This window comes from Ammodytes marinus (genome assembly GCF_949987685.1).
Source record: "Ammodytes marinus genome assembly, chromosome: 10".
NCBI lineage: Eukaryota > Metazoa > Chordata > Actinopteri > Uranoscopiformes > Ammodytidae > Ammodytes > Ammodytes marinus.
This window is the reverse complement of record NC_137214.1, coordinates 8,458,833-8,485,745: the sequence shown is the minus strand read 5'-3', so window position 1 is coordinate 8,485,745 and position 26,913 is coordinate 8,458,833. Positions and strand designations below refer to the sequence as shown.

Genomic DNA, 26,913 nt, shown 5'->3' with positions numbered 1-26,913 from the left:
TTCCCCTGCACGTCTTTGACTTTTCCATTCCCTCCCCCCGGGGGAGCTTGCTCTCACAGCTTACAGCTATCTGCCAGTGGAGAAACATTACAACTATTGCAGATGTTGAAATGTTGATCCCATCCCCTTTCAGTCCCAGATTACCACCACTCCAGGTCAGCAGCACATCCCCGCTGGCTCCCTGTGCAGCAGGCGGGCAGCTGTTTCTGTCCATTGCAAAGGCTTGCTGCTGCAGACCACACCATGGTGGAGTCAGTGAGGCCCCCGCAATGCACCATCCGATCACTGCTCTAAATCCATGCTGATGTGTAAAGCCAATTAGGAGTCGGGATCCAGTTGCATAAAGAATCTGATTTTGTACGGTGGATGTAGGTTGACTAAGACCTCGTGGAGACAGAGAGGGTCTGTGCACATTACTCGCTGGGTAAAGGGTTTATGAGGGCAAATTGGCATGGGCTTGTATTGGTGTTCTCCTATGGGAAAGAATCTGCTGTATCTTTTTACTCAATTTGATCTTGTCTTTTGAGGCAGGACAAAGTTTTAAAGTTATTGCATTTGAGGAATTTTAATAATCCTAAGCATGCAGCATAATAAAGCTCTATCAGGACTGTTCATCATTGCATCACAATAGGAAGGCTACTTTTTCAATGTTAAGATTTAAGAAGTTTGTTCATTATCAGGTCAAAAGCATGAATGTCATCCTCATGGTGGCGCTGATAGAAAGGCTCAGGGTTTCACCTACAGTAAGTCATTCAAACTCGTCCTGTGGGGACCATGAATGTCTGCACAGAACTTTATGGCCGTCCATCCAACAGTTGTCGAAACATTTCAACAACTGTCTGGGCCGAAGCAATGGATTGTGCGACTGAATGCTGCTGGCAGCAAGGGTGGAAATAAAAGGAAAGAAATGAAACATTCACATAAGATTCTATATCTGGTTTTATTTGGTGCATCAAAGTTTTATCCAAAGCAAAAAAATAGTCTCTCAACCATGAGTTCCCGATAGCAGGACAATTTAATTGTCGCTTTCATTGCAGTTTTTTGTTTGTTTGTGTTCGCGTGTGTGATTTCAGTAGAATCTACAGTCCAGATAACTTCAAGTTCATTACAAAATAAAGTCTTTGCAATAAATAAATATATAGATTTATATTTATACTTTATAGGTAGAAAATAAATATATTGTACATCTCATAAATATGATCACCCATATGTACACCTCAGCTGCATGTCTTCTTAATAATGTTCCTGACACTCTGAACATTACACGTCACCGTCCTTTCTTAAAAAACATTTTTTTTTAATACATTGCTTATTCTTTTCAACCATAGTCAGAGTAGTGCTTTTATCCCGAGCTCAGTCACTTGTTTCATACATTTCCTACAAGACGCTGCTTGATATTTTATTTAAATGTGATTTAAACTCTGATGGTTACATGGGGAGATGGAATGGGCCTACAGTTGGGACTGGGGATGTGCAGTAAGTGCTCTTACATCCATTACACGTTCATCTTAGAGATTTGAATTTTCCCACGTTGATCTTTAAAGGTACACTATGCAGTTTCAGGCAAGGGGGATTTGTTGAGTCTGCAGTTAGTTTGGAAACATACTTACTCATGCACAGCACATGTAATTCTTAGTATTAAATAACTCTATCATCATAAATTAAAAATAAATTATTCTGAGGCACCTGAGGCTGGAACCAAACGTGAACCAGAATAAGTTTGTAAACAAAACTGTGGGCCCTGCTGCTGTACACAACAATAGTGAAAGGGTAACTTTTCTGTGGCTTTCTTACTTCAAACAGTGTTCCAGGGATCCAATTTTCCTGCGAGGAAAGCTTGTTTATTCAGTTTTTAAAATATACCTTAGAAAATGTTAACTTCTCTGACACACCCAAAGTTACATAGTGCACCTTTAACTTTGAAAATAACTGGGGAAAATTCCAGTCTGCCTGGCAACAGTTCTTCCTCACAGACTCTCTAGTCGTCTGCCTCACATGTAACGTTACCATGACTGTGTAGGCTACAGTGCATAACAAACGCAAAAAACGTGACATCTGCAGTGCTTCCCGTTGTTTGGATCTCCTCAAAGTCTCTTCTTGGTGTTCTTGTAGACAACTAATCAAAAATGTTTCCCACACACCAGCTTAGTGCTTCTCAAAAACTGCAACGACTCCACTTGTCGTCGCAAGTCACTTTCAGTATCCATGCATTTCCCTCCCCCCAAAAAAGAAGAAAGAAGTGGTTATGGAGTGAAACATGGCACCTGATTGGATAGTCCCAAAGCCGGACCTACTCCGTCCATGTCCACAGTGGTTTGCAAGATCAGCCCACACTTCTCTCCTTAGTCCACTGCAACAGGCAAAGAAGCCACATCGAGGAACGTGCTAAATGTTGATGTCAGTGCCATTACGTGCCTGGCAACAGGCTGAGGCGCGAGCCCAGTGATTTCAGGGGCAGTGGAGGTCAAACAGTTCTGTTCCAGGTCCAAAGTATCCACCACAGACCCCCTCCCCCCTTCTTTGGTTCCCGGTCCTGCCATTGAAACCAGTTCTCCGGGCGTAAGTTCTGGTCACCTGTACTGGAACAAGTCCCGGTAAGCCTGAGGGATCTTTTCGATCTCCACCGGCCGCGGTAAGAAGTGGGTGAGTTTCTGGTGTTTTCTAGTCCTGTTGCCCTCCCTGGGCGAGCCGTCCTTGTTCAAGGCCACGTAGTAGAAGCGTCCTGTGTCCGTGTGCTTGTACATAGTCGACGCGTAGGTGTTGTACCAGTTCTCCTCAAACTGCTCCCTGAACACACATTCTGCCGTCAACTTCTTCTGCGGGAAAGTAAACCACACGTTAGCCATAAAGTTCTGGTCCCACACTGGGCTGAGCAAGACAAATTTGCAATAGTGACAAGATTAAAGGTGGAGTCAGCAATTCTGGAAAATACTTTTTGTCATAATCTCTTTTGTGAAAATCAGTGAATATCTCCTTACGATCTGCTACCTGTCTGTACTATATGTGCGCTGAAAAAAATCTGGTGTTAATACACAGCCTAGGCATGTTGCTAGTTAGGGTAGGGCCCCTTTGTTTACATACTCTTTGTTCACATACCAGTTTACAGAGCCTAGGTTGTGCATTAACACCAGATTTTTTCAGCGCAGGCACAATACGTTCAGGTATTGGATCCTGAGGTTATACTCACTAGTGTTAACCAAAAGTTATTTTGATAACAAGCCTTCTCCAGGAATGCTGACATCACCTTTAAAGAGACCAAAAAAAAGACGAGGTCTAAATGGATGATGCTACTTTGGAACTACTTCATGTGTTTCGTTAATCGCGTTGGACTGCGCTTTGGAAGCTGAAGTGAAGCAGTCGAAAACTCATTTGGGCAGGTGCTCATTATGACAAAGGAGGGGAAGTCATTATGGGCGGCTTTTCCCTTCACGCCCCACACTCATTTCTCAGACCTGTTAACCTCTCCTTGTTCACGGGGGAATTAGTTCCCTCCCTGTGATGCAAGAGGAACAGTGAGCAGGCGTACACTCTTCCTTCGCTCCCACACACACACACACACACACACACACACACACACACACACACACACACACACACACACACACACACACACTTATAATACACACACACGGCAGCTCTCAAAGTCTCAGTCTGCACTGACAGCGCAGCATGAGCGATGGCTGCGGGTTCAACAGGTGAGAGTGTGCTGGCTGAGTGAGTGTGTGAGAACAATAAGAGACATTGGGGTAAGAGCTGCTCTCCTGCCAAGACCAGTCAGTCATGCAAGGGGCTGTGCTGCTCTGCATGAGAGTGGTTGAACCTCAGCCGAGTCAGGGGTAGGCTACAGTATATTTCTGAAGACTGGGGGACCAAATGTTAACCCATTTTTTGGGGGGTATCCCAAAGAGTGACTATCTCCTGTTGACCCTCCTGGACACTCCTTTCCTTGGACTAACTCTATTAATCTATTTTTGGCTAAGGGGACGTGCGTGGCTTCTCCGCACTAGCAATCAGTCAATCTCAGCTTTTAATAACCCAACCCAAGTTATACATCTAGCAAGTGCTTGTGCAAGAGTCTACGTTTTTTATTCCAGCGGCAATTTTGTTGATTGGCTGTCAGGGCTCTGCTTGGCTGCGGCTGTGTGGTGAAGCTGTTGTCTGTAAACACAGCCCCGAGGACACATGACTGGGCCAGCTCCATCCTATCACACACACACACACTCGCATACACACTCACACGCGCGCACACACACACACACACACACACACACGTACACACACACACACGCACGCACACACACACACACACACACACAAAGGCACACAAACCTCCTCGGATCAAAAGCTCAAGGTCTGGTGCATGTGGGACGAAGAGCCTTTCTACCTGTCCCCCCCCCACCCATCCTGGCCCCTTGGCTTCAGACAGACGTGTCTGCATCGCTCCATATGTCTGTCAGGTGACTCAGTCAGGTGTGCAATTATACCCCCACCTCCCCCACAAATCACCACTGTTGCCCGACCGCCCCCCTTCCCCCTAGGGGTCAAAGCTCCAGGATGCCAGACCCGCTGATAGCACGCCGTAACAATATCTGCACTTCCAACATATAATGGGCCCGTGCTTTAAAAAGTGGCCTCTGTTCGGGGGGGGGGGGGGGGGGGGGGGTCTGAGCCCCGGAGAGGCCCCTCAGGTAATGCCCTGGGACACCTGATACAGGTAACCTCTCACATACTTCCCCTTCATTGTCTTTATCTCTCCTGTCTCTCTGTGTCTTCGGATACCAACCACACGTGAGACGACAAAGTCAGCCAGGATGAAAGCGATACTAAATGTTCTCTAAGACTACAGGACATTTCTTCCATGTTTAACGCTGCAGTCCAAACTTGTGTCCAGCTGCACACAGAGAGGTGACCTCCACCCAATTATCCCACGGCACAAATCCAGACGTCCCTGGCCTCCACTTCTGAGCAAATATGTAAATATTTCTGCGTATCTCAAAACTAAATGAAGAGCAATTGCTTTGCTCTTATAAGCTGACAAATCAGCTTTTCCAAGAATCCCTTCAAAGAGAAAAAGAGTAGAATGTTCTCTTCCTTTGCAACCGCCAGTGTGATTCTTGGTTAAAAAAAAAAAGTCATCATCACTTACTAATTCTAAAGGGAAGCAAGAGGAGAAGACGGAAGTATGTGGCTGAAGAGTGTGAGACTCTGGTAAAAGAAACACATGCTTGTTTAGTCTCGCTGTGGTTTTCCCATCTGCCATGTACAGGAACCTTGATAACAACTGACTGACTCTCAGATGGCTCCTGAAGACCTATTTCTGATAGCTCAGTACTGAGAAATACAGTTAAAAAAACCACCTATCTATTCTGTAAAAACAAGTCACATGTATGAGGTGCCAGGCTTGTTGTGAATAAGACCCTGGGCTGCATGGTGAGGGCAGGGTTGTGAATAAAAAGAACGTTTTTTTCTCTTTAACTCACCGACCCATAGAGCTCTCCTTTCTCATTCATGCCGAGGTAAAGCCCGGCGTCCACCCCTCTGATGCTGACAAGACCCACTGCCAGACTGATGAACTCCAGGATACCTGAGGTCACACACACACACACACACACACACACACACACACACACACACACACACACACAATGCACAAAAACAACAGTCAGGAAAGCCCTGAAACACACAAGGCAACAAGTGGCATCTCCCTTTTGACAGCAGACCAGTCAAAATTTGCATCAATTAACTGTAGTTTGGGAATGGAAAGCTTTTACGGGTGGCTTTACTGCTATTTTTGCTCTTCTTTTACTCTGCATTATCATCTTGTGCCTTACTAGTCAATGTTATTCCAATATGTTCAAAGAAAAATGCATCTTCTTGCACCTCAATGTTACTTTTGAACATTTGCAGCCACTAAAAAAACACTTTTTCCCATTGATAACAGTAGAACATATCACTGGTCTTCTACTTTGCTTCATTCAGTCATGGTTCATGTAATCAAAGGTACACTGTACTGTCTGTAAATGAGTACATCCTGTCTTTGGGGCTTTCCCAATTGGCTTCTTAAAAAGAGACACTTTTATCAAGCTGCCATGTTGGTGAGTTGTTTACTGGGCTGCTGACTCACAGGAAGTTACAGTAAAGTGTTAAATGCATACATCAAAGGCGGGGAAACAACTATTGGAACTAAAGAGCTATTGGCTGTTTGTGATGCAGTGGTTAGTCACAGAGGATCCAGCTTACAGCCACCTGGTCCCCATCTCCACTACGACCTCATCTGATGCCAGCAGATGACAGAGAACATCCCTCTCATTTGTGTGTGTGTGTGTGTGTGTGTGTGTGTGTGTGTGTGTGTGTGTGTGTGTGTTTGGGGTGAAGAGTGTTTTCATATCCCCTTAATCAAAGCCACGTCTCCCTTGCAGCTCTGACAAAGACCTTGCATTTTTAAAGCTTATAAGTGAAGCCAGAGACAAACACGCGGGACCACCCATCCCTGCTGTAAACCGGCTTGTTTTTGGCTCAAGTCTCAACATTTTAAACCTTCCCTGAATTCCGCACTGGTCATGCTTTAATTTAGGGTTATTCCGATCTTTCCCCGCACCTGTGATGAAGACTGCTTGGGATATGAGGCGCGAGACGTGCGTATCTGACTCCTGACCTCATTTGTTTATCGTTCTTCGTCTTCTCCTCCCGCGAGCCGCACCTCGCTCCATTTACATTATTGGTAGCGTATCATCATCAGAGCTGTGGGCGCGCTCGTGCACGTGCTACCTTGTTTGCTTGCTGAGGAGAGACACCTGCCCCCGACACGCGCAGCGGGGATTGCCAGAAAAAGGTGTGTGGCTCACTGCTCCCCATGCGCGCCAGGTGACAATGACGCACGAATGAGTTCTCACTGGGGATGTAGCCTACGGCAGGATAAAGGCCTCCTAATTAAACTCACTCAACTCAGTTTCAGAGTGATAGCTGTGCAGATTGTCTAGATCAACAGCACAAGATTAATTGCATAGCAGTGAACGGAAACCCGTAAATTGACTTTGCGAATTGGCTCATTGGAAATGGCTTTCTATGAAATGACTTGGGGGGAGTTCGTTTTCACCTCTCTGTCTATAACTGTGTAGCTATAATAGATCGTTGATCTATTCAGAAAAAAATGAATATTTTATGTTTTAAATTTCCCATTGTAAAAAATTAATAAAAATAAACGTGTGCCGAAGAAGACCCCTCACCAAATCTGCTGTGGTCCTGTCTTGTCCCGTACACAGTCCCATTGGGGAATATCTCCAGCTGAAAGCCGGTCCTGCAGTAGAGCTGCCGCCGCCTCAGGATCCCTTTGAGGTGCCCGAAATCTGTCGTAGACCCCCGCTGCAGCCTCCCTTCAATCTGCCCCAGACGCTCATTCAAGCCCACTGGCACTGGAGACTCCGGCAAGGGCATATTCCCGAGTGCAGGAAAGCTTTGTAAATCCAAGTCGATTGTTCCCAGAAAACTCCCGACCTCTGCCATCGTGTGCACAGCTGTCACATTAAGCGAAGGCATTTAAAATACGCTGAAAAAAAAAGTTTACACAAGTCCGGTCCATGAACGCACAAAGCGTACCCAGCGCCCTGTATACGTGCTCCTCCAAATCCTCTCAGTCTATTGATCGTCCCCTGCTATAATCACCAGTTTGATATCTCTGTTTATCAGATGGAAATGCTCTATTATATACATGCTCCCCACGCATTCTCACATTGGATATTCAAACACAAGCCACGCCTGGCTGGCATCCCTTCTTACGCGCATCAGGTTCCTTAACTGAATGTGCACTTTCAGTCCAACTTCTACCACTGATGAAGCCGCTGTCTACGCGTCTGTAGTCACTGCTCTCTGACTCTCTCTCTCTCTCTCTCTCTCTCTCTCTCTCTCTCTCTCTCTCTCTTTCTCTCTTTCTCTCATACAAAGCTCTACCTACCGAGCGAGTATGAGTCCACAAGTGTTTTCTCATAGCTTCTGCGCTCCTGTTTGCGTTCCGAGGCATATTGTTCAGACACAAATGGGAAGCTGACGCAAAGGCGAAAAGCTACATCCATGATAAACTAACAACCATTCTAAGCACAAAGGTAATCCATTATTGACTGATTGTAGGTCATGTACGATAACATAGTAGCCTATGTTACAGTAGCCTATGTTATCGTAGGCTACATGAATCGTGAAAAAACAATAAAACAAAAACAAAACCACAGATCATCAGGCTAATGTTTCTCTCATGATTACCACAAGGACCTGTGCCTGATCTCAAAGCTTCGTCCACAGGTGTCATGCCAACCACTGCAGTTGGGAAATGTTCATGCATTGTCTGTCCACCTCTTCGAAGCAGGTGCTTCCTCGCCCCTCTGCACAACGTTTGCTGCAGCAAAACAGCAGCTTAACCATGTGTACTGCTGACAAGGAAGGAGAGAGCAAGAGAGAGATAAAATAAAAAGGAAAATCCAAAATCATCATTGTATGAGCTTGTTGAGGTACCTTGATTAAAGTAGGCTATATAAAAAAAAAGATGATTATCCCCACTGAGTGTTGTGCAAAGTTTGCCATAAGCTTAGTATTGAATGATTAGTATGAAACCACATAGCATAAACAGAAGAGTAAGCACCACACAATGTGAAAAAAAAAGATTTAAAGGCTATTTAACTTCTTTACTGTCAAAAAAGGAATTCACCATGTAACTTTTTTTTATGTAGTTAAAGTTCGACGTACATTTTAACTTTATAACAGTTTTTTAAAAGATGACTTCATGCTTTTTTTGTAACCATTATCTAAATGTCAAATAAGTAGCCTACAATGGAGTAGCCTAACGCATAAAGAATTCCCTTTTGAATTGCAGTGAAGTAAAAGTACAAGGTAGCATCACCTTTGAGAAAATAATGAAAATAGCTTACCTCACAAGATATGTGGCTTGAGTAAAAGTACATAGCCAGTTACTTTGCACTATGGCTGCATAATATCAAGAAGCATGTGATAGGCCTAGGCATATGCAATAATATTAAAATATTGTGATGAAAAAAAAATGCTGAACTATACAGTGTTATTGTCTTTCTGCTTTGAGTTTACTGCCAACATAGACCACAGACAGCTAGGCCTAAGTAGTCTATATTCCAAGTTCTATATTTTCACATCCAAGCGCTTTACACTCAGCCACTAGCATCTATGTGGGGTGGGCATTAGAGCAGAAGGACTTCTTCCTATTGGCCTAATATCAAGCATGAATGCATGCATGTGTAACCTGTACCATGTTTAGGCTACATACCCTGTTATTCAGCTATTTACATCACAACCAATTAAAATTATTTGTAACTAATCAGTAGGCCTACGCCTAGGTCTTACAGATAAATAGCTTGGATATTGTCATTTTAAATAGTGAAGAAGAAGAAACAGATAATGATAAAAATATTGCTATTAAATGCCTTTAATCTACTAACTACTGTATCTAAATGATATGGTGTTATTGGTTGAATCACCTGTCAATCAAAGATTTGGATGTGTTGGCCTAGTTAGCCAATCAGCAGTTAGACCTGCCTTCTTTTCCCGTCAACACAAAGAAGCTGCGTAGAATCGCTCTTTTCTGGACGAGCCACAAGCTAGGATGGATTAAACATAGCTGTTTTTGAGTGAATTTGGTGTTGGTTTAGAGAACCGATATTTAAGTGAGAAAATAGTGAATTTCGACCCCCTGTGAACTTGTGAAGAAGTAGCTTATAATAGCAACTTTTTTGGATAAGTTTTAGGGTAGCATCAAGCAACCTTTGAGAAATAGTTTTCCTCCACTTAAAGTCCAGTCGAGGCCTGGTTACTTTGAAGCGATTCCCTTGGTGAGTCTCCATGTGAAAAATGACGTTATAATTGTGAGGTTAATGTAGCCTACTAACTAGCATAGCCTACAGTAGCGCCTGTCGTCATTACACTTGGCATGCCGTGGCTGTGAGTGATGTGAGGGAGGAGGTGATAGCGGTGGGTTTGGCATTTTCCTTGCTGTGTTAAAGTGGCGTTAATTTACCATATGTTGAAAACAATATAAGCTGTAAAATCAGTGTGTTAAATGAGCTAGGTTTGAACAATTACGCTTCAGTAACCAAATTATAGCTAATAACTAGCCTATGCTAAATGCATGACAACATAATTAGGCTACACAATTTAGCCTACTTGAGTTAGCCTACTTGTGTTTTTATTGAACATATCCTATAGGCTATGGATAGTTGTGTAATACTGTTTTATACATGCAATGTCTTAAATGAAAGGAAATACGATTTATAGAAATTAAGTGACTGAAATTTATTTTATAAATGGACTCCAGTGTTTCCCGCTAAACATTTGTTAGTTAAGGTGGTGGTTGGTTTGTGTGGGTCTCTGTGTGTGTGTGTGTGTGTGTGTGTGTGTATTTGTGTGTAAGTGAACGCATTTCTCCTAAGATCAAAGACTACGGAAGAGTATTAAGGCCACAGGACAAAGTTTCTAGAATTATGACGCAATTCCGAGAATGAAGACGACATTTTGAGAATAAAGACGAAATACAATATTGAGAAGAAGAAAAAAAAAGTGAGAGGAGGAATTTTATTTTATTTTATTATGCACTTCCAGAATAAAGTCAGAATTTCGAGAATAAAAACAAAATTCAATACCGAGAAAAAAAGTCTACCTTTTAAGACATCAAACAGCTCATATGACTACCTTAACAAAATGCCTTGTGATGAATGGGTGAAACTGCACTCCAAAGATGTAGTAGCCTAGGCTCTGGCTTGCACAGCTCAGCTCCTTGCATAGATGTCAGTCTCCCCTTAGTGCATTTGATGGACCAGAAGAGTTGACTTTTTCTCAATATTGTATTTCGTCTTTATTCTTGAAATTTCGTCTTCATTCTCGAAATGTCATCTTTATTTTCGAAATTTCGACTTTATTCTGAAGTGCATATTAAAAAATAAATTCTTGTTGTTTAGTGCCAACTTTAGATACCTAAGGGGTTAATCTCATCAGCGTCAGTAAGCCAACACGCATGCAGCATGCTAGATGTGCCAAGATCTAAAGGCCCTGGTAATTGGCTCTGTCGAGGTATCCAGGGAAAACACGTGGGTGAGTCCATGGAACTATTATGGGTGAGCCCCGTCTCTGGGGGCGTAACTCGCTGTATTTTGAGAGGTCGTCGTCGCGTGGTCACATTCTGGCTCCCATCTCCCACAGTATGTTTCAAAAAGATCTAAAGTGTGGCTGCATTTCATCAGGCTCGATGTCAACAGCAACAATGCACAATGCAGTATTTGCAAAAAAGGTGATAATTGCCAAAACCGGCAACACTACCAATCTAAGGAAGTAATTGACCTTGCACTGAATACATTTATGAGCAGAAGATTGCTGCGTGTTCGACTGTAGGAAGAAGTCTAGACACAGAGTCTTCTCCTTCAACATATCCACCACTTGCGTCCTCCTCCAAAACTACTGAAGAGAGCAGCAGCGCTTTGACTGGGACTCCAGACGGGTAAGTAAACATGCCAACATTAAAATACGGCTAACTTTTAGCGGTAGGCTAAATACTTGTTTTAGGCCACTAAAACTACCGTTCAACAGGCAATCCGTTCACACTGGCAGAAAAGGGAAAACTGACTAAACCCTAGAAAACCCTAACATTCGCCAAATGCAGGTAAATTTAGTATCAGGCGAGTAAGTTATTGAGACTACCTGCCACTTTGGCTGGTTAAATATGTGTGCTCTGCCGCCTTTTCTAGCCACTAATAAACTTGTACTTATATAAATCCTTGTAACTGTGGACATACACCAAAAGCTTCATGAAAGTTAGTGGCAGCCGCCAGTCATTCATTTTCAATGTATGCTCGCTACGAAGCAGGGCGTCTGGAGCCTCGGCTGCAGAGAGCAGCGACATGAGACGTATTTGAAGCTTTTGGTGCGAGTCCACATTAAAAAACACCTATTCATTTTTCTACAATTATTATTGCACACTAGTATATAATATTGATTGAGGATCTCACATGAGACCAAGATGAAATGCTAAAAGGTAATGAGTGCAAATGCAATGTAAAAAGTAATATTTTATTTCTGACTGGTAAAAAATCGGGTTGGCTGGTAATTTTTTTCATCCAAGCCAAAAATAAAATTTTGAGCCCTGGTTTAAAGTAAGCAATAATGATTCTATGCTATTTTTATGTATTGTGTTCTGATGTCAATAAGGGAGGTGATAAGATCCCTGCTCCCCAGTTATCAGTCCTCCAGCCGAAACATTCTCTCAAATACACTCATAACTGCAGGGTATAAAGGACAGACTACTTACTATAACGGTAGATAATGCAGCAAACCTGGATGAAGCAGTAGAAAAGATGAGCTTAACCTATCCTAAAAGAGAAGAACGTCTTCTAAGTAAGTAGAAATCAAAATACACCAAACTCAAGAAAACAACAAAACTCCTTGGCTATATACTTATATAGCTAATGTTCTTGCAAAGATTGAGTGCGGATGCATTTTTTCTGTTTTGGTTGCACACAGTAGTAGAGACACACACCATCAGTTTCCCTCTCTCCCTCTTTCTATCTCTTTCTCTTGGCTTTCAAGAACATGCTGTCATCCTGAATGTGAGGGGACCAGGTGAAATAGCCTGTTCCTGATGGTGGAGCGAGTCCTGGAGCAGTTCCCTGCCATCCAGGCTGCCTCCATGGACCCCCAGGGACAGATAGATATTGCTATTAGCTTAATCCATTATGAGGTCATGTGAACTATTGTGGTTATCATAATACTATAGTCCAGTAAATAAAACTGCATTTTTATTTTTTATTTTTTTACATTTAGTTTCAGACTGGAGAGAGTTTCTGATGAGGATAAAAAAGAAAAGAAAAGGAAGAGTATGTCACAGTTACAACGATTCTTCATACGTCAAACCGTATGCATATCTGCTGAAAGGAGTCCAACCCTGGGTCAGGTTCTGGCAATCTTGGGAAAAATCCAGCACCATTTAACAATTAATGATGAGAATTCCATGAAGAGTACCGTCTTGAACAGCCTTGGATCCGAGATTCAAGTCAAGAGTGGCAGGTGTTTATTGTTCTTGGGTATAATCTTTTACTTCTCTCTTCCATTGTAGATCCTTCAAAATCTATTGAATACAGACTCTGGATCAGCAGATGGAACAGGGCCTTGAAGAGAGAGCTGGTGACCAAGATGGCAACACTGGTAAATATATAGGAATTATGGTTAAAAAAGGAGTTATCTACCTTGATAGTGTCATATTTTTTTCTTACTTTTTGTTTACAGAAGAGGCCAGAACTCTCTGCCCTTGAGGAACTGTTTTCTGAGGAGGACATGGCAATTAAAATAAGAACGGATACCACCGTCAGCAGCACTACAGAGAAGATTCAGGCAGAGATACAGCACTACATAGGTCTTCCATCTACACTGATGTCAGTGAGTCCAGTAACCTGGTGGGGGGACATGAAGGACACTCTGCCAATGCTTTCTGAGTTGGCATAAAGGTACTGTAGCTCGGTGCGCAACCATCATCTACACCCTCAGAGTGTACATTATCTACTGCTGGGGACACTCAGCCGGGAGCGGGCTTGTCTGTTGCGAGATGGACATGGTTTTAGTATGCGGCAGTAAGCCTCAAATACTGATTTGCACCAGTTTATTTTGCATTGAATACTATTTACTATAACTATTTTTGAGATAGGACATTTTATGTAATCTTTAGGCATGAAAAAAAAATGCCAAAGAGCTGAAAAATATAACTTGAGGTTATTTCAGAATAACGTGTATTAACATCTTGTTAAACGGAATTCATGAAATTGGTATTGCTGAAGTATCGTTCAGGAACCGGTATTGAAGTCAAGGTATCGATATGGCAAATTTAACGATACCCATCCCTGGCGATAACGTTACATTTTCGATATGTTGTGCAGCCCTGCTTTGCACCACCTCCACATCTCCTATTGTCAGCTGAAAGCCAAAGTGCCTCCACTGCTGTCAAACATTTTCATACTTGAGGTGCGCATCACGCACATGAAAGAGAACACAGAGAAACCACAACAGGGATAATGAATAATAGGTGTGATTTATGATTGAATGGGGATTTTGCACCTCTTACGTACACATTGGGGACAACGGGTCCCATCTTGCAGGTTTGCAGGGAAAAAGGAAGAACAAAAAGAAGAGAAAAAAGACAGCTGTTTAGTGAACACTTTATTTCTGTGCGAGGATCCAAATGAAAACAAACTCCAGGAGTGTTTTAATTAGTTCACTGTTCTTGAGATATCAGTGACAGCAGGGCCGGGCAGGGCGGGGAAGGGAGGGCATGATTACATCAATAACAGTGTTTAACTATTAGGCATGTTATTTTAGACCTCCTTCAAGCTGTTTTCGGAAACCCCCGTCTTGAGGGGGAGTTCTCACCTCAGAGCTGCTCATCACAAGCAGCAGCAGCCTCCCTGTAGGGAATGGGATTTATGTCAGTGGAGTAAAGAGTACCTGAAAACCATACTTGAGTAAGACTAGGCATACCTCTCTAGAGTAATTACTCTGTTACAAGTCATAAATGACCTGTAACAGCAAACAAGACCATCAGCAAAAACAACAATATTTTTACATAGTTATTAATGCATTTGTACGGGTTAGAATTTCCCCAGGAACGTTTTACTGCAGGCAGACTTGAACAGCCTGTGTCTCCTGAATGTTACTAAATCAAAGTTGTATCTGCTTCACTATTGTCATATTACCATTATTAATCTTACAAAGTCACATATAAATATATTAGCTCATCGCGACGCATCTGCTGTCTCTCTTCATGGAAATATGCACTCGCTTCCAAAACAAATGCACATGCCGCCCGCTTGCACTTGGGCGCTAGTTTTGTTAAAAAAACTACAGCTATCGCTTTTGTCAAAAGGTACCGTATTTAGCTTATATGTGTGGAGGAAGTATTCAGATCAGAAGTTAAGGTCCTGGCTTTACCTAAGTAGAAGTATGTAAGTATAATCAGGAAAACGTATTATAAGTATATTATAGCATATTTGCATTAAAAATAACTGTCATCATTCAAAATATTCGGAAGCCATTTAATTTTTGTTATCGTTGAGCATATAGCCTTGAATGTTTTATAAACTATTTATATGTTTCGTGGGCAAAAATCTTAATAAGTTATCAGATAAATGTAGTGGAGTAATAAGTAGAAGTAATTCCCACTGAAGTGTAGTTGTGTAGATGTTTGAAGTAGCATGAAAAGAAAATATGCAAGTAAAGTGCTTACTCAAGTACTTAAGAACAGTAATTGAGTAAATGTACTTACTTACATTGCACCTCTGGATTTATGAGAGTGTCTCTTCCATGAACGGTTACAAATAGTATGTTAGTATATAGGAATGTTTTGATGTCACCGTCCGATGCCTTTGTTGAATTCTCCGGCTTCTTGTTGTTTGGCTAATTCATCAACTCTTGTGGCAGCAGTGCAATCCATTTTGGAAACAGATGTGAGTGCTTTCAGAGCTCCTCAGAGTTGGGATACAGTATAGGCTATGACCCTCCAAAGCATGCGGGGCCTTTTTTTCACTGCTACTAATTATGCCACTATAAATCTTTCGGATGTGTCGTGGACGTATTGAAGTCAGCGAGAGGGACAGTGGCTTTCAGCTGGTTGCGGGATATGAAAGGTGGCGGGGGTGATGAATGCCCGTGGGCCTCCACTTGATGAATTGTGTTAAGGGGTTGACGAGGAGTCAGGGATGGTCAGGCTTTATGCGAACAGACACCAGGGCCCACGCTGCACAGGAGGATGAAAGGAAGATTCGTCTCAGCTACAACAGTGGAAGGAGAGGGATTATAGAAAGCAGTGGATAAAGAAAAAAGGAAAGAAATTGGGAAAGAAAAAATGTAGTAAAACAAAATTAAAAGGAAACAAACCCCGTTTTCTTCCCTCCCTGTGAGCATGTGCAGCCTGTCATTGCAAAAATTAAAAAATCTTACCAAGTACAGGATATTCGTCTTATTTCTAGTCAAAATATCTCATGACGGGGGGCGCTCGTGGTGTAGTGGTTGGAGCGCTCGCCCATATAGGTTCAGTCTTCAGAAGCAGCAGACAACAGGTTTGAATCCGGCCCGTGGTCGTTCTCTGCTTGTCATTCCCTTCTCCTTTTTTTACTTACTACTTGAAATTAACCTTGTATTGCTTGTTTTTTTTTGTTTTAACTTATTTAGCATTTCATTTTTTTTGCCAGTGTTCGCTCACTGTACATCTCCAATGCACACAACTGAAATCAATCTTAAAAGCTATTAAGTGTTAGAATAAAAAAATATAGAAGTGGTAAATTTTGATTCCTTTTTTTTCTTTTTGGTAGCTATTAGAGTTACATCTGTTGCTGGCCAGCTATATTTTATAGTTGACATGGCAGATTTATGGCTGCAGACACACACACGAAAAAAAAAGAAAAAGAAAAAAATCCAGAGTTAAAATGTTCCCATATGCTTGGGAACCTGCAGAGGATACAGAAATGAAGATAATGACCTCAAGTGCATGGGCTGCAGCTTTGAAGTCACTCTCCCATGAGTCACAGCGGGAGGGTCCAAAAATTTAAAATGAAGTTGCATTTGCAACAGGAATTGGGGGCTAATAAGTGCCTCACCTGTTTATTTGGATTAGCCTTAACTTCATATGTGTCCTCTTCGGAGAGGTGAGCAGAGGGCCGCTTGCACAAATAAAACCGGTGTTTTACAGCCTGAGACGTGTTTGATTTGATCATGCATGTATGCTGGAGGTGCATACAGGTAAACATTTTGGGAAATATGCTTTATTGGCTTAGCCAAAAGACTGAAAGCAAGGGGAAAAGCTGATCTGGCTATGGCAAAAGGGAACAAAATCTTCCTACTTACACCTCTGAAGGTCACTTTTTAGGGGGCTGCCTGGAAGGCCCTATACCTTACCATTACCCTAACCCTAACCCTAACTGCAGGCTGCCTAGAAGGTTCCGTTGGGAGGACAAAACACCAAACACCCTTTTCAATGTTTATGAAACAGTTTAATTTGTCCTCTGATGATCATTAATGACCAGTTACAGCAAACAAGACCATCAGTGAAAATAATTCTATTTTTATATAGTTATTATTCATGCCTCTGTCCAGGTCTGAATCCCTGCCCACTCAGAACAAACGATTTACGGCAGGCAGACCGGAACATCATGTGTTTATGAACAGTACTCGATCAAAGTTTACCTTGCTTCACCATTGTCATATTACAATTATAAATCTGACATAGTCACATATAAAGACATTACCTCATATCTATTCATTCTGCAGTCTCTCTTTCATTTGCTTCCAAAACAAATGCATGCGCCGCCGGCACACGCTAAAGTCTTTAGGACCGCTGGCACTGGTTTTGTGAAACACTATTGTCCAAAGGCGCTGCTAGAATCAACAAAAACTGAAAGTTCCTCGTAGTCACTTTTAAGGTCTCACATTATGCCCATCTGCTTCCACATTATAATTTGGGTTTCTACTAGAAACTGATTTCATGGTGTACTGTCCAAAAAACCTTTATACTTCTCACAATTCCATTTCTAAATCTCCTCTGTTCAGCCTCTGTCTGAAACGTACGTATAACGTAGCGTATGTCTCTTTAAGCCCTGCCTTCCAAAAATCCCAGTCGGTTCTGATTGGCCCTGAATCTAACTGCAAGTTAGTTTAAGCGGTATCTTGGGTGTGCTTATCACAGATGGAGGTAGTGCTAGGTTAAGTTGGTAATGAGGGGGGCGCAGCTTCAGAGAGAAATCTGACTGGGGTATTTGAACACAGGTTTTCAGAAAGGTGGAGTAAATGACAGAGGGTTGTTTTTCTCATACTTTGGGAGTCTCTAGACACACCCGGATTAATGTTGAAAAAACATGAAAAAAGTGAATTTTGCATGATAGGTGACCTTAAAGCTAAACTAGCTGCTGACTGTAGTAACTTCATGTTTGGACTCACACACATCCTTTTAAGCATGTTCTGTTATTTATTTTGCACATTATTTGTGTGAATTCCTTTAATAAATGTGATGAAGGGGAGCTAGTTGTAGCCTCCATCTACTCTGATGGATCTTCAGTTTAGAAGGCCCCAAGCCTTGTTCCTGATGGCTGACACGTAATCATCAGATCTGGGATCAGGTTCCTCCAAAGCCCTCTTAACCTCAGCCAAGTGAGGGCATGAAAAAACGGCTGACTCAATGTCAGTGGCTATTAGGATTGAGAGCTCGCATCTCATACCAACCCCGTTAACAAGGCCACTAAAGGGGTCAGAGACCTGCGTCTCCCAGCAAGCAGAGCAGCACCAAAGAAAACGGGGGGACGTTGGAGATTTAGCGGCCGAGCAGAGCTGCAAACTCCCAGTGAGAGAGAGGAGAAAAGGACATCATCTGTTCTTATTTTACCTTTTGTCAAGCAGCATGTGGAAAATGATCTTCGCTGTGAGTTATTTGCAGAGCTGGATTCCGTGTTATTTCATTCCCTAGCAGAGACATAACAGAGAGGGTCTCCTCTTTCACACAGGTGGTCCTTCGGCCTTGTTCAAGGGCGCTGTGTGCACTGGGGTGGGGGGGGGGGTGGGGCAGACAGATGCATGCGAATTTAGGTAATGGTGTAACATTTCAGCGCCTGCTTTCTTGGCCACCCCATATTAAGATAATGTTAATTAATTTGTTTGCTTTGCTTTTCAAGCACTAACGAACGGAGCCCTCCAGGTTTTTGAGAAGCCAATAGTATGCAAGGAACACAGTCTAAAACCAACATTTGTCGTACAAATTGCTTGCATATGTTCTTGGGAGAGGGGGGAAAAAATCTTGTCATGACACACCAACAGAGATGTCCCGCAATTTTTTGGATTTTTTTTTCACTCGGTGGGAAAACTTCAGTCAGAATAATTGTTAATGTTTCCAACATTTTGGTTGAGCGGTTAATTATCCGTATTCCAAACTTGTGGTATTGCCATTTCATCAGATGGCTGGCTAAAGTATGAACTGGAAGACTAAATGCTTTATTTCAAGGTGTAACCTTCCTACTTTTTCATCTTTTTAACTTGCTAATTGTTCTAGTAATTTTCAAATTAATGAATGGAAATCTTCGGGATTGTACAGGCAGTGATGTTGGCTAATGCAGTGGTTCCCAAATAGTGTGTCGTGAGATAAATTCAGGTGTGCCTTGGGATTTTGAAACAATTAGGCCTATTTCATTAAATATGTAGTGCGTAACTTTTTAATACAACTGAATGTCGTTTACATTTAAGCCATTGCCGTATGAGTTGACACAAAGTTGATTAATCCTATCAGCTGCACAAAACTCTCTGTATTTCTCGGTTTGGCAATGTTTAAAAACTGATTTCGCCCCCTGACACTGGCGCAAGAGCTCAGAAGTGCCCACAAAATGTTTCAGTTGTTGACTCTAGTGCTAAGAAAAAACTTGGACGTACAGCGATAGATATACAATCCTTGCACGATCACCGGAGGCTTACCTCATGCGCTGACAGTGTTGTTGTAATTACTCAGAATTTCTCAAGGGGGATACAGAAGTTACACACTATAGCTTTACTGTACAAAAGGTTATGAATGATTAAGTATACAGGTGTGCCTTGATATTGCAATTTGGTGTACCTTGGCCACAAAAAGTTTTGAAAACGACTTGGCTTATGAATCTAATCAATCCCAGTCTCACATAAGCCTGGTCAATGCTTTGTGAATGTCTAGCTGATGGCCGCACTCGCCATCTGAGCGAATGGCCCACCTGTCTATCTACGCCGCCAACTGAGTTGCGGCGTTGATAGCAGTAATAGCAGCAGTAATAGCAGCTTGTGTGTTTCTCAGCTCTGCAGGGCTGCGGTCTGACGTTACAGAGTGTATATGCGTGATCATGATCCTGTCTGATGAGGGAACAGGCCCTCAGAGCGAGACTATTATTCTTACAACAACACAGAGCAGGAATCTACCCTCAAACAGATGTTAGGAGCCCTTTGTAGAGCCTTTGGCATGGAGCCCAACCCTACCTATCTGCACAGCTATTTACATGGCAATCCAGCTGCTCAGTCTCTCTTTCTTTCACCCCTCCCTTGCTTTTGCCCTCTCACTCCGCCTGTGTCTATGATACTCCCTCCTTTTCCCCCTCCCCACTGTTTGAAATCAAATACCCGCTCTCGTATAAACTTTGATCAATCAAACGTTCTAATTTGTTTAGCTGAGGAGACAGTGACATACCGATGCAGTTTAAGTTATACACAGATGAAAAAGGCCAGACGTACAGTATCTCAGAATATCTTGCTGCTGATGCAAACCTTTACCCTACCCTACGCTATACTGTATTAAGTAATTCCCCTGCCTTCCAGAGAAAAGCCTAATATATCCCCTAAAACTTCTACCTGCTATACGCTGACTTATTGTCCCCTCTTGCCCAAGCAGATGTGGGAGGGAAGGATTTATAATGATAAGCATTCCTGGAATTAGTGTTTATATTTGCTTTCTCACTAATCTTCTGTGATGATATAAAATGCTTTTTAGCCAGCATGGGCCTTTGATATGTGTGCATACCTAGAGTAAAGCCATTTGTTCAATTTGATTGAACTCATCTATCAAGTTCAGAGTACGTAAGGGACCGTGCAAAAATAATTAGAGTTGGTGGAGGGGCAGAAAGTGATGTTTCTCAAAAAAAAAAAATACAATGAGAATGTGTTTTCACCATTAGCAAAAAGTGGAATTTAAGTAAGATATACCACATTATGGATGCATTAATGCAGTGCTTCTCAAATGGTGGGGCGCGCCCCCCTTGGGGGGCGCCGTGAGTTGTCAGGGGGGGCGCGGGCTGCCTTGATTTCCAACTGACCAAAAAAGAAAAAAAAATGTTTTTATTTTTTTTTATTTATTTTTTTATTCCTAGCAAGCGTGATGTGTGCTTGTGTATGGTCATATCCACGCGAAAGGCCGCGATTTGCAGTAAATAAATGTCCACATGTGTCTCCAAGTGTCTCTGTAGGCTATTTAAAAAGAAATCAAGCAAGTAGACTAATAATAACATTAATGAATTATTGGTTATCGCATCACAGAAGGCCAATTGGCATATAATAATAAAAAAAACACCACCTTAACTATGTTTACAGTTTAAAAATGTTTTGAATGAAATGCAAACCTCAGTGAATCATTTGCTCTTGTTTCTCTGTCCTGAGATTCACACAGACTGAGCAGTCTTGTTTAAATGTTACAAATTGAGCTAATAAACTGAACTTTGAATTTTTTTGCTGCAGAAGTTATCTCAGCTAATTTGTGTTATCTAATTTGATAATAAGGTGATTGTATGCAGAATGCTCGTGCCAGAAACTCATACAGTGGTTTTGTACAGATATATAAATATTAGCAGGTTCTCAATAGTATTTCAATTTGGGGTGGGGGGGGGGGGGGGGGGGGGGTTGGGGGCGCAAAACAATTTCTGTCCCCTGGGGGGGCATGACAGAAAATAATTGAGAACCACTGCATTAATGGGACAGTAAGTTTAAGTTTCCAAAATTATGACAGGATTGTTGTCTTATGGCTAAACACACCTTTGTGGCCTTCGGCGCACAGGCCTTAAGGGAGCATTTTTAACTTTTGCAATTCATCTCACAAGAGAAGAATAAAATACAAAAATAAATCTGGGATGATTTAAAGGAGCAGACCATATTTATCCACTTGTTTAGGACCAACTGTTACATGTGTAGCTCTTGTGTGCTTCTGATACTTATTATTGTCTTTTTCATTATCTTAAAGATTTAATTAAAGTCACAATATGACTTAAATGATGCAAAACAGCACAGAGGTTTCGCAGCTCAGAGGATTGAATCTGGTCCTCGTTAGAAGGCAGCTCTGTGGCAGCTTTACCACAAGGCGATAGTTAGAAAAGCAACTTTCATGCAAATGAAAGGGGGATGAAATCAAGGTCCGTTGGGGCTTTGGCCTGAAGCTGGCCGACTCAACAGTAGAGGGTGCTGATGTTTTCCTCCTTTTCGTAGCCCGGCAACATCTCAGATTGCCTCAGAATCATGCAATGTCACGCTATGACAAATGGAGATACATTAGTTAATTAAAGCGGGGAGTTCAGAGTGGGGTGATGTAGATTCTCCCCCTCTTTTTTTTCTTCTTTTTCTTTTTTTGTGTTGCTTTCATTCTTAAACATTCCTCTGTGTCACGATGCAGAGTGCATAGCCGAGTCCAACTCTGACTGACTCTCCTGGCGTGTTTGGATGAGTTCTTTCTCAGTTTCTGTAATCAAGGTCCCCTCTGATTCTGATGTAGTGTTGCCGTTATTCTCTCTACCATGTTGTTGACATAAGTGAACACTCAGATCTGGTATATTAGTGGAGGTAATTTACTGTCTAGAGTGATTTACAGTTTTGGGTTATTGTGTGGGCTTGTGCATGTGAATGCTTGAAGTTTTGTTTACAAAACAGGATTAACAGAAGGCATTTCTTCTCAGGCGTGCTCATTGACATTGAACAGTACCTCTAGCAGAGACATTTTAATTGCCATAAAGTGATTTCTGGCAAAATGAGGAATCGCCAAATAGCTAATGGGGGCAAGCGGGTTCAAGGTTGATGATTTGCACTAGGATGCTTAAATGGAAAAGAAAGTGCAGAAAAAAACACCAAGTCTTCAACTGCTCCGTCTTTGATGTTATGGGGGTGAATAGTTGTTAGGTTGAGACAGTGTCTTTTCACTGCCAGAAACAAGGCTGGAGGCCGAGACAGGTGCACCGCGTTCATCACATCCTGATGGAGGAGACCGAGGGCCAAGATGTTGTTCTCAACATATTGGAAGTGTTTGTTAACAGATGGAGACATGCGCTGGCAAACGTTAACTCGCTTTGCGCAGAGAGAGGGGAGAGAGAAAGGATGGGCTGGAAAGCAGCATTTAATTTCCAATGGCACGAAAGACATCCAGATATAAACGAGAAAGATAAGAAGACAGAAATCAGTCAAGATTTCATTTTAGTATTTGCATGTCGAAACACGGCACCAAATGACAGCAATTCTGGTAAATGCTTGTTGTCAATATCATGTATTGTGAAAATCAGTGAATATGTCCTCACGATCGGCTACCTTTACATTCTGTGTGCGCACATAAAAAAGATTGTAGTGTTATACACAGCTTAGACTCTGTAAAGGGGTATGTTGCTGGCTATGGTGGGCTCCCTTTGTCTCCATACCCTTTGCTTCCATACCTGTTCACAGTCTCCAGAATTGCTGACTCCACTTCAAACTATCAATCTAGTCTGAGAAAATGCTTTAGCCTTTTTTTATTCCCGGTTTTTGACTATAATGCAAATTGTGCAAAACCACAAGCAGGTTAAGGTTTTTCCTTCCGTAAGTCTTTTTTTTATCCAATGTCTGTCATTCTTTTAGAGCATGTCTTAGTCACATGTGTTCCTCCACACAGTTTACTCTTCTATATCTGTGTTTGTATCACAGCTTTAGTTCTCTTGTAAGGTCATGCAGCTACAGCTGGCATCAATATGGCAGGGCCTTTTTTTCTGTCCAGCACTGGAAAGTTATATTCATATGGCTAATCAGTTTAAAAGATAATGAAAACAGAGATTGTTTACAGAGATTAGACCCTTGGAAATGGAGTAATCAGTGCTTTGAAAGGGCACTGACAGCGGCAGGCTGGATTACTGTCTGTAGAAAAAATCCGAGCAACGCCGCTCTAACTCTCCATCTCTAACAAGCTCTCAGAGGCCTGATGTCATCACAGATAGAAGATAGAGGGCCTTATCTTCCACTCCTCTCGATTTGCTCCTCTTTTCTGGAATGGAATTACTCAACGTGTAACAGATTGGGCACCTGTCAGCCAGATGTGTTTAAGCAATGAACAAAGTGTAGGGGTGAAGTAAGCGTTTTGACAAAAATGTCAGCAGAAATATTAATCACAGGCTTAATTTCTTCTCAACCCCATATGCTGTATGATTTATGTGGCAACGGATTGATTTATTCTAGGGCAGAGATGCTGGATTACTGTAACAAAGTCCCAGATTCAAGGCTGAACCCAAGCCCTTGAACTATTTGTACCATTTCACGCTTTCATAAGTGTATGGATTGTGTATTTGTTATGACATAAACCGCATGAAGTCGAGGCCAGCTACTGTGTTTTTTCTTTTTTTTCTTCTTTTTTAGGGTAGGTTTTAATTTGTGTGGCTTACATAGTGTTGTTTGTTGGCTGAGCCATTCGATCCGGTTCCCATTGTATTGATTGGAGAGATGCATGGGGCCCCAGTTTAATTGGGAAGGGGTTCCCTCACAAGAGCTCACCCCCAGAAAAGCCATGAAAGCATTGATCAGTATCTCATCTCAGATCTCGTCCAGCGATGGTGGTGGTGTTGGGGGGGGGGGACATATGTTTAGGATTTGGATTTATGCAGGGTTGCCCTCTTCACCAGCCAAAACACAACTTGTATTATTTTGCAAAGTGGGCACGCAGTGTGAGTACGTATGTAACGGCATGTCTTCAGTAATAATGATTATAATGAATAATGATCTTGGAGAAAGATAGATCGAGAGTTCTTGTCTAAGAGGTAGAACCTCTTGTTTCAGCTCAGGATTTGACTCAACATTTGGCTATTTTCGAACATTTCGAAATGTTATTGATGCAAAGAAGAGAGGAACACAAGAACAAAATTCCAACCTCAATCCCAACATGTTTAAGTCCAGTATATGTGACCATTTGCTATACACGTACAACAGAAAAAGATCATTTATGAGCAAGCAGACAAAGATCAAGCGTATGTGGCTTTGTTTGCTCTGTGACTGATCAGGAAGATTTCAGAGAAAAGTATCCTTTTGGAGAGAAGAGGATGGGTGTGAATCTTTTGGCGACGAAAACGCTGTCAGTTGAGCAGCCCAGCGAGGCTAACCCCCGGCCCTCCGCCTCTGACCAATGGCTCTGGCATTCTCTGCTCTGGCACGGAAAACGTCCCGGGGGAATCTTTATTCTGATCAAAATACAGGGCAGAAACCTCCTATAAAGTCCTACAATAAAAGGAAACAGGGAAACAATGGACTTCACAGGAGAGGCAAAGGGGACAGATCACCATAAAAATGTCATTTATCTTTGGGAATTCTAACTTTTACTGATCACACTGTCCTATTTTTCCTACAAGATACTTGTCTTTGCTTCGACAAAGAGTAAGGACTGGCTGTCACATCAGCCTTAAGCTATCTTAAGGCTGATGTAAAGGTTTGGGTTTTGTAAAGCACTGCATGTATTCCAGTGATGTCCATTAGTGTAATGCCGTTGTTTAGGAAATCTGGCCTTTTGATTGTGGAGGAGACCCTGACAGTGTACTTGACAAACAGTCGGCTGATCCATTTCCTTCCCAAAGGGGGAATGACAAGGGGCTGCCTCTTTCTGCGAGCGGCCCCACTGTGCGCCTATAAGGGCTGAAAGTTGGGTGGTCCCTCCATCAACGGCAGATTTGGGGTTAGGCCTGAGAAAAGCAGCTCACCCATATCGGTTTCAAAGAGTGAAACCCAAAGCGCCGCCCGCTCTCTGCCCGCCGCAGCCTTACATGCACAAAGACACCTGTTGTTCTCATACTACTCCCATACAAAGGCTTAATCAATCTAGGTGTTTGCAGCCTAACAAATACAAATGCCATCTCATATTCAGTTTTTTAAGTTTTGCGTGATTAGGCAAAACATTTTTTACATGTGTGTTTTGCACTTGGCCAATTGCAATGAATTGGAGAACACTGCCAAAGCACTGATTACACACAATTACAACGAACATCAGGCCTTCGTGCCTCGCAGTATTATGAAGCTATTTGAACCAGATATGACTTTCCATCCACTGTCAGTTTGCAACCTGAATAAGACAGCAATGCAGTGTTAAGCTATAGGTGGAATGTAGTAAGATTTTGCATTGTCTGAAGAGCACAACTTCAGACAAGAGGAAACTTAAGCGCTGCAGGACACCAGTAGGCCTTTCACACCAAAAAGAACCATGAGTCAGTTCCGGGCTGGTGCTGGGGCCAGTTCAAAACTGGTTACAGCCTTATACCAGTTATGAACCGGTTGGTTTCACAACGACCAGAGCCAGCCATGGAGCCGGCAAGAGAGCAATGTAATGACGTCACTGTAAACGTGTGTGTACGTCGCCCGACGCCGCTGCTCTCGAGGCTAACGCTAAAGCTAGCGCTAGCTTTAAGCACAACAACAGCGGCGAATACGTCTTATTTTTACACGTGTTGGCTCTCACTTTATCTGTGTGTGTGTGTGTGTGTGTGCGTGTGTGTCTCCGTTTGTCGCGCTGCTCGGCTCTGTGTTTATATGTCCATGCTGTGAAGGTGCTGCCTGCTTCAGCGTTTACTTTCATGTTACTTAAAAATAAAAGCCAACTCACGTTTGTCCAGTGAAATGCTAATGTGAAGCCAGTGAAATGCTTTTAATGTGAAGCCGCAGCCTTAATGCTCTATTTGTAACTTAATTGCTGCGCGCTGATCTAAAGATAGTGTTTTTCAATATAGAAAGCCGTGTCTCTGGCATTACCGGTGGTGACACAAGTTTATTTTGCTAAAACAGGACCCATACAGCGTATTTTCGCCGGTCAATTTGATCGCTACGTTCGGTAATTATGTTATGTTTACGTCTCGTAGTAGCGGTGTTTTTAAATATGGCGGGCATGAGGTTTGGTCTGGTTGGTCAGGATAATCCCTCCCCCGGCCGCTGGCGCAAGCAGTTCTTCTCAAACCCTGCTCAATCCTGGGGTTTGAGTTGAACCGGTTTTTACAGCCCGGAGCCGACTCTGTGGCGTTGTGAAACCAAAACACTGGCTCTAACTCCGAACTAGCCCGGAACTAGCTCCGATTTTGCGGCGGTGTGAAAGGCCTACAGGATGCATTCGACAGCAAGTGGAGCCAAGCT

General features: G+C 42.5%; 1 protein-coding gene across 1 annotated transcript; it reads right to left on the bottom strand.

Moving 5' to 3' along the window:
- Positions 1-1,011: 1,011 nt before the first annotated feature.
- Positions 1,012-7,618, bottom strand: fgf16 (fibroblast growth factor 16). The gene is made up of 3 exons (XM_080035198.1): positions 7,227-7,618; positions 5,481-5,584; positions 1,012-2,816 (listed from the first exon to the last, which is right to left on the bottom strand). Exons 1-3 carry the CDS (start codon positions 7,534-7,536, stop codon positions 2,571-2,573), a joined length of 660 nt encoding a protein of 219 aa, XP_079891324.1. The 5' UTR covers positions 7,537-7,618; the 3' UTR covers positions 1,012-2,570.
- Between the last annotated feature and the right edge of the window lie 19,295 nt (positions 7,619-26,913).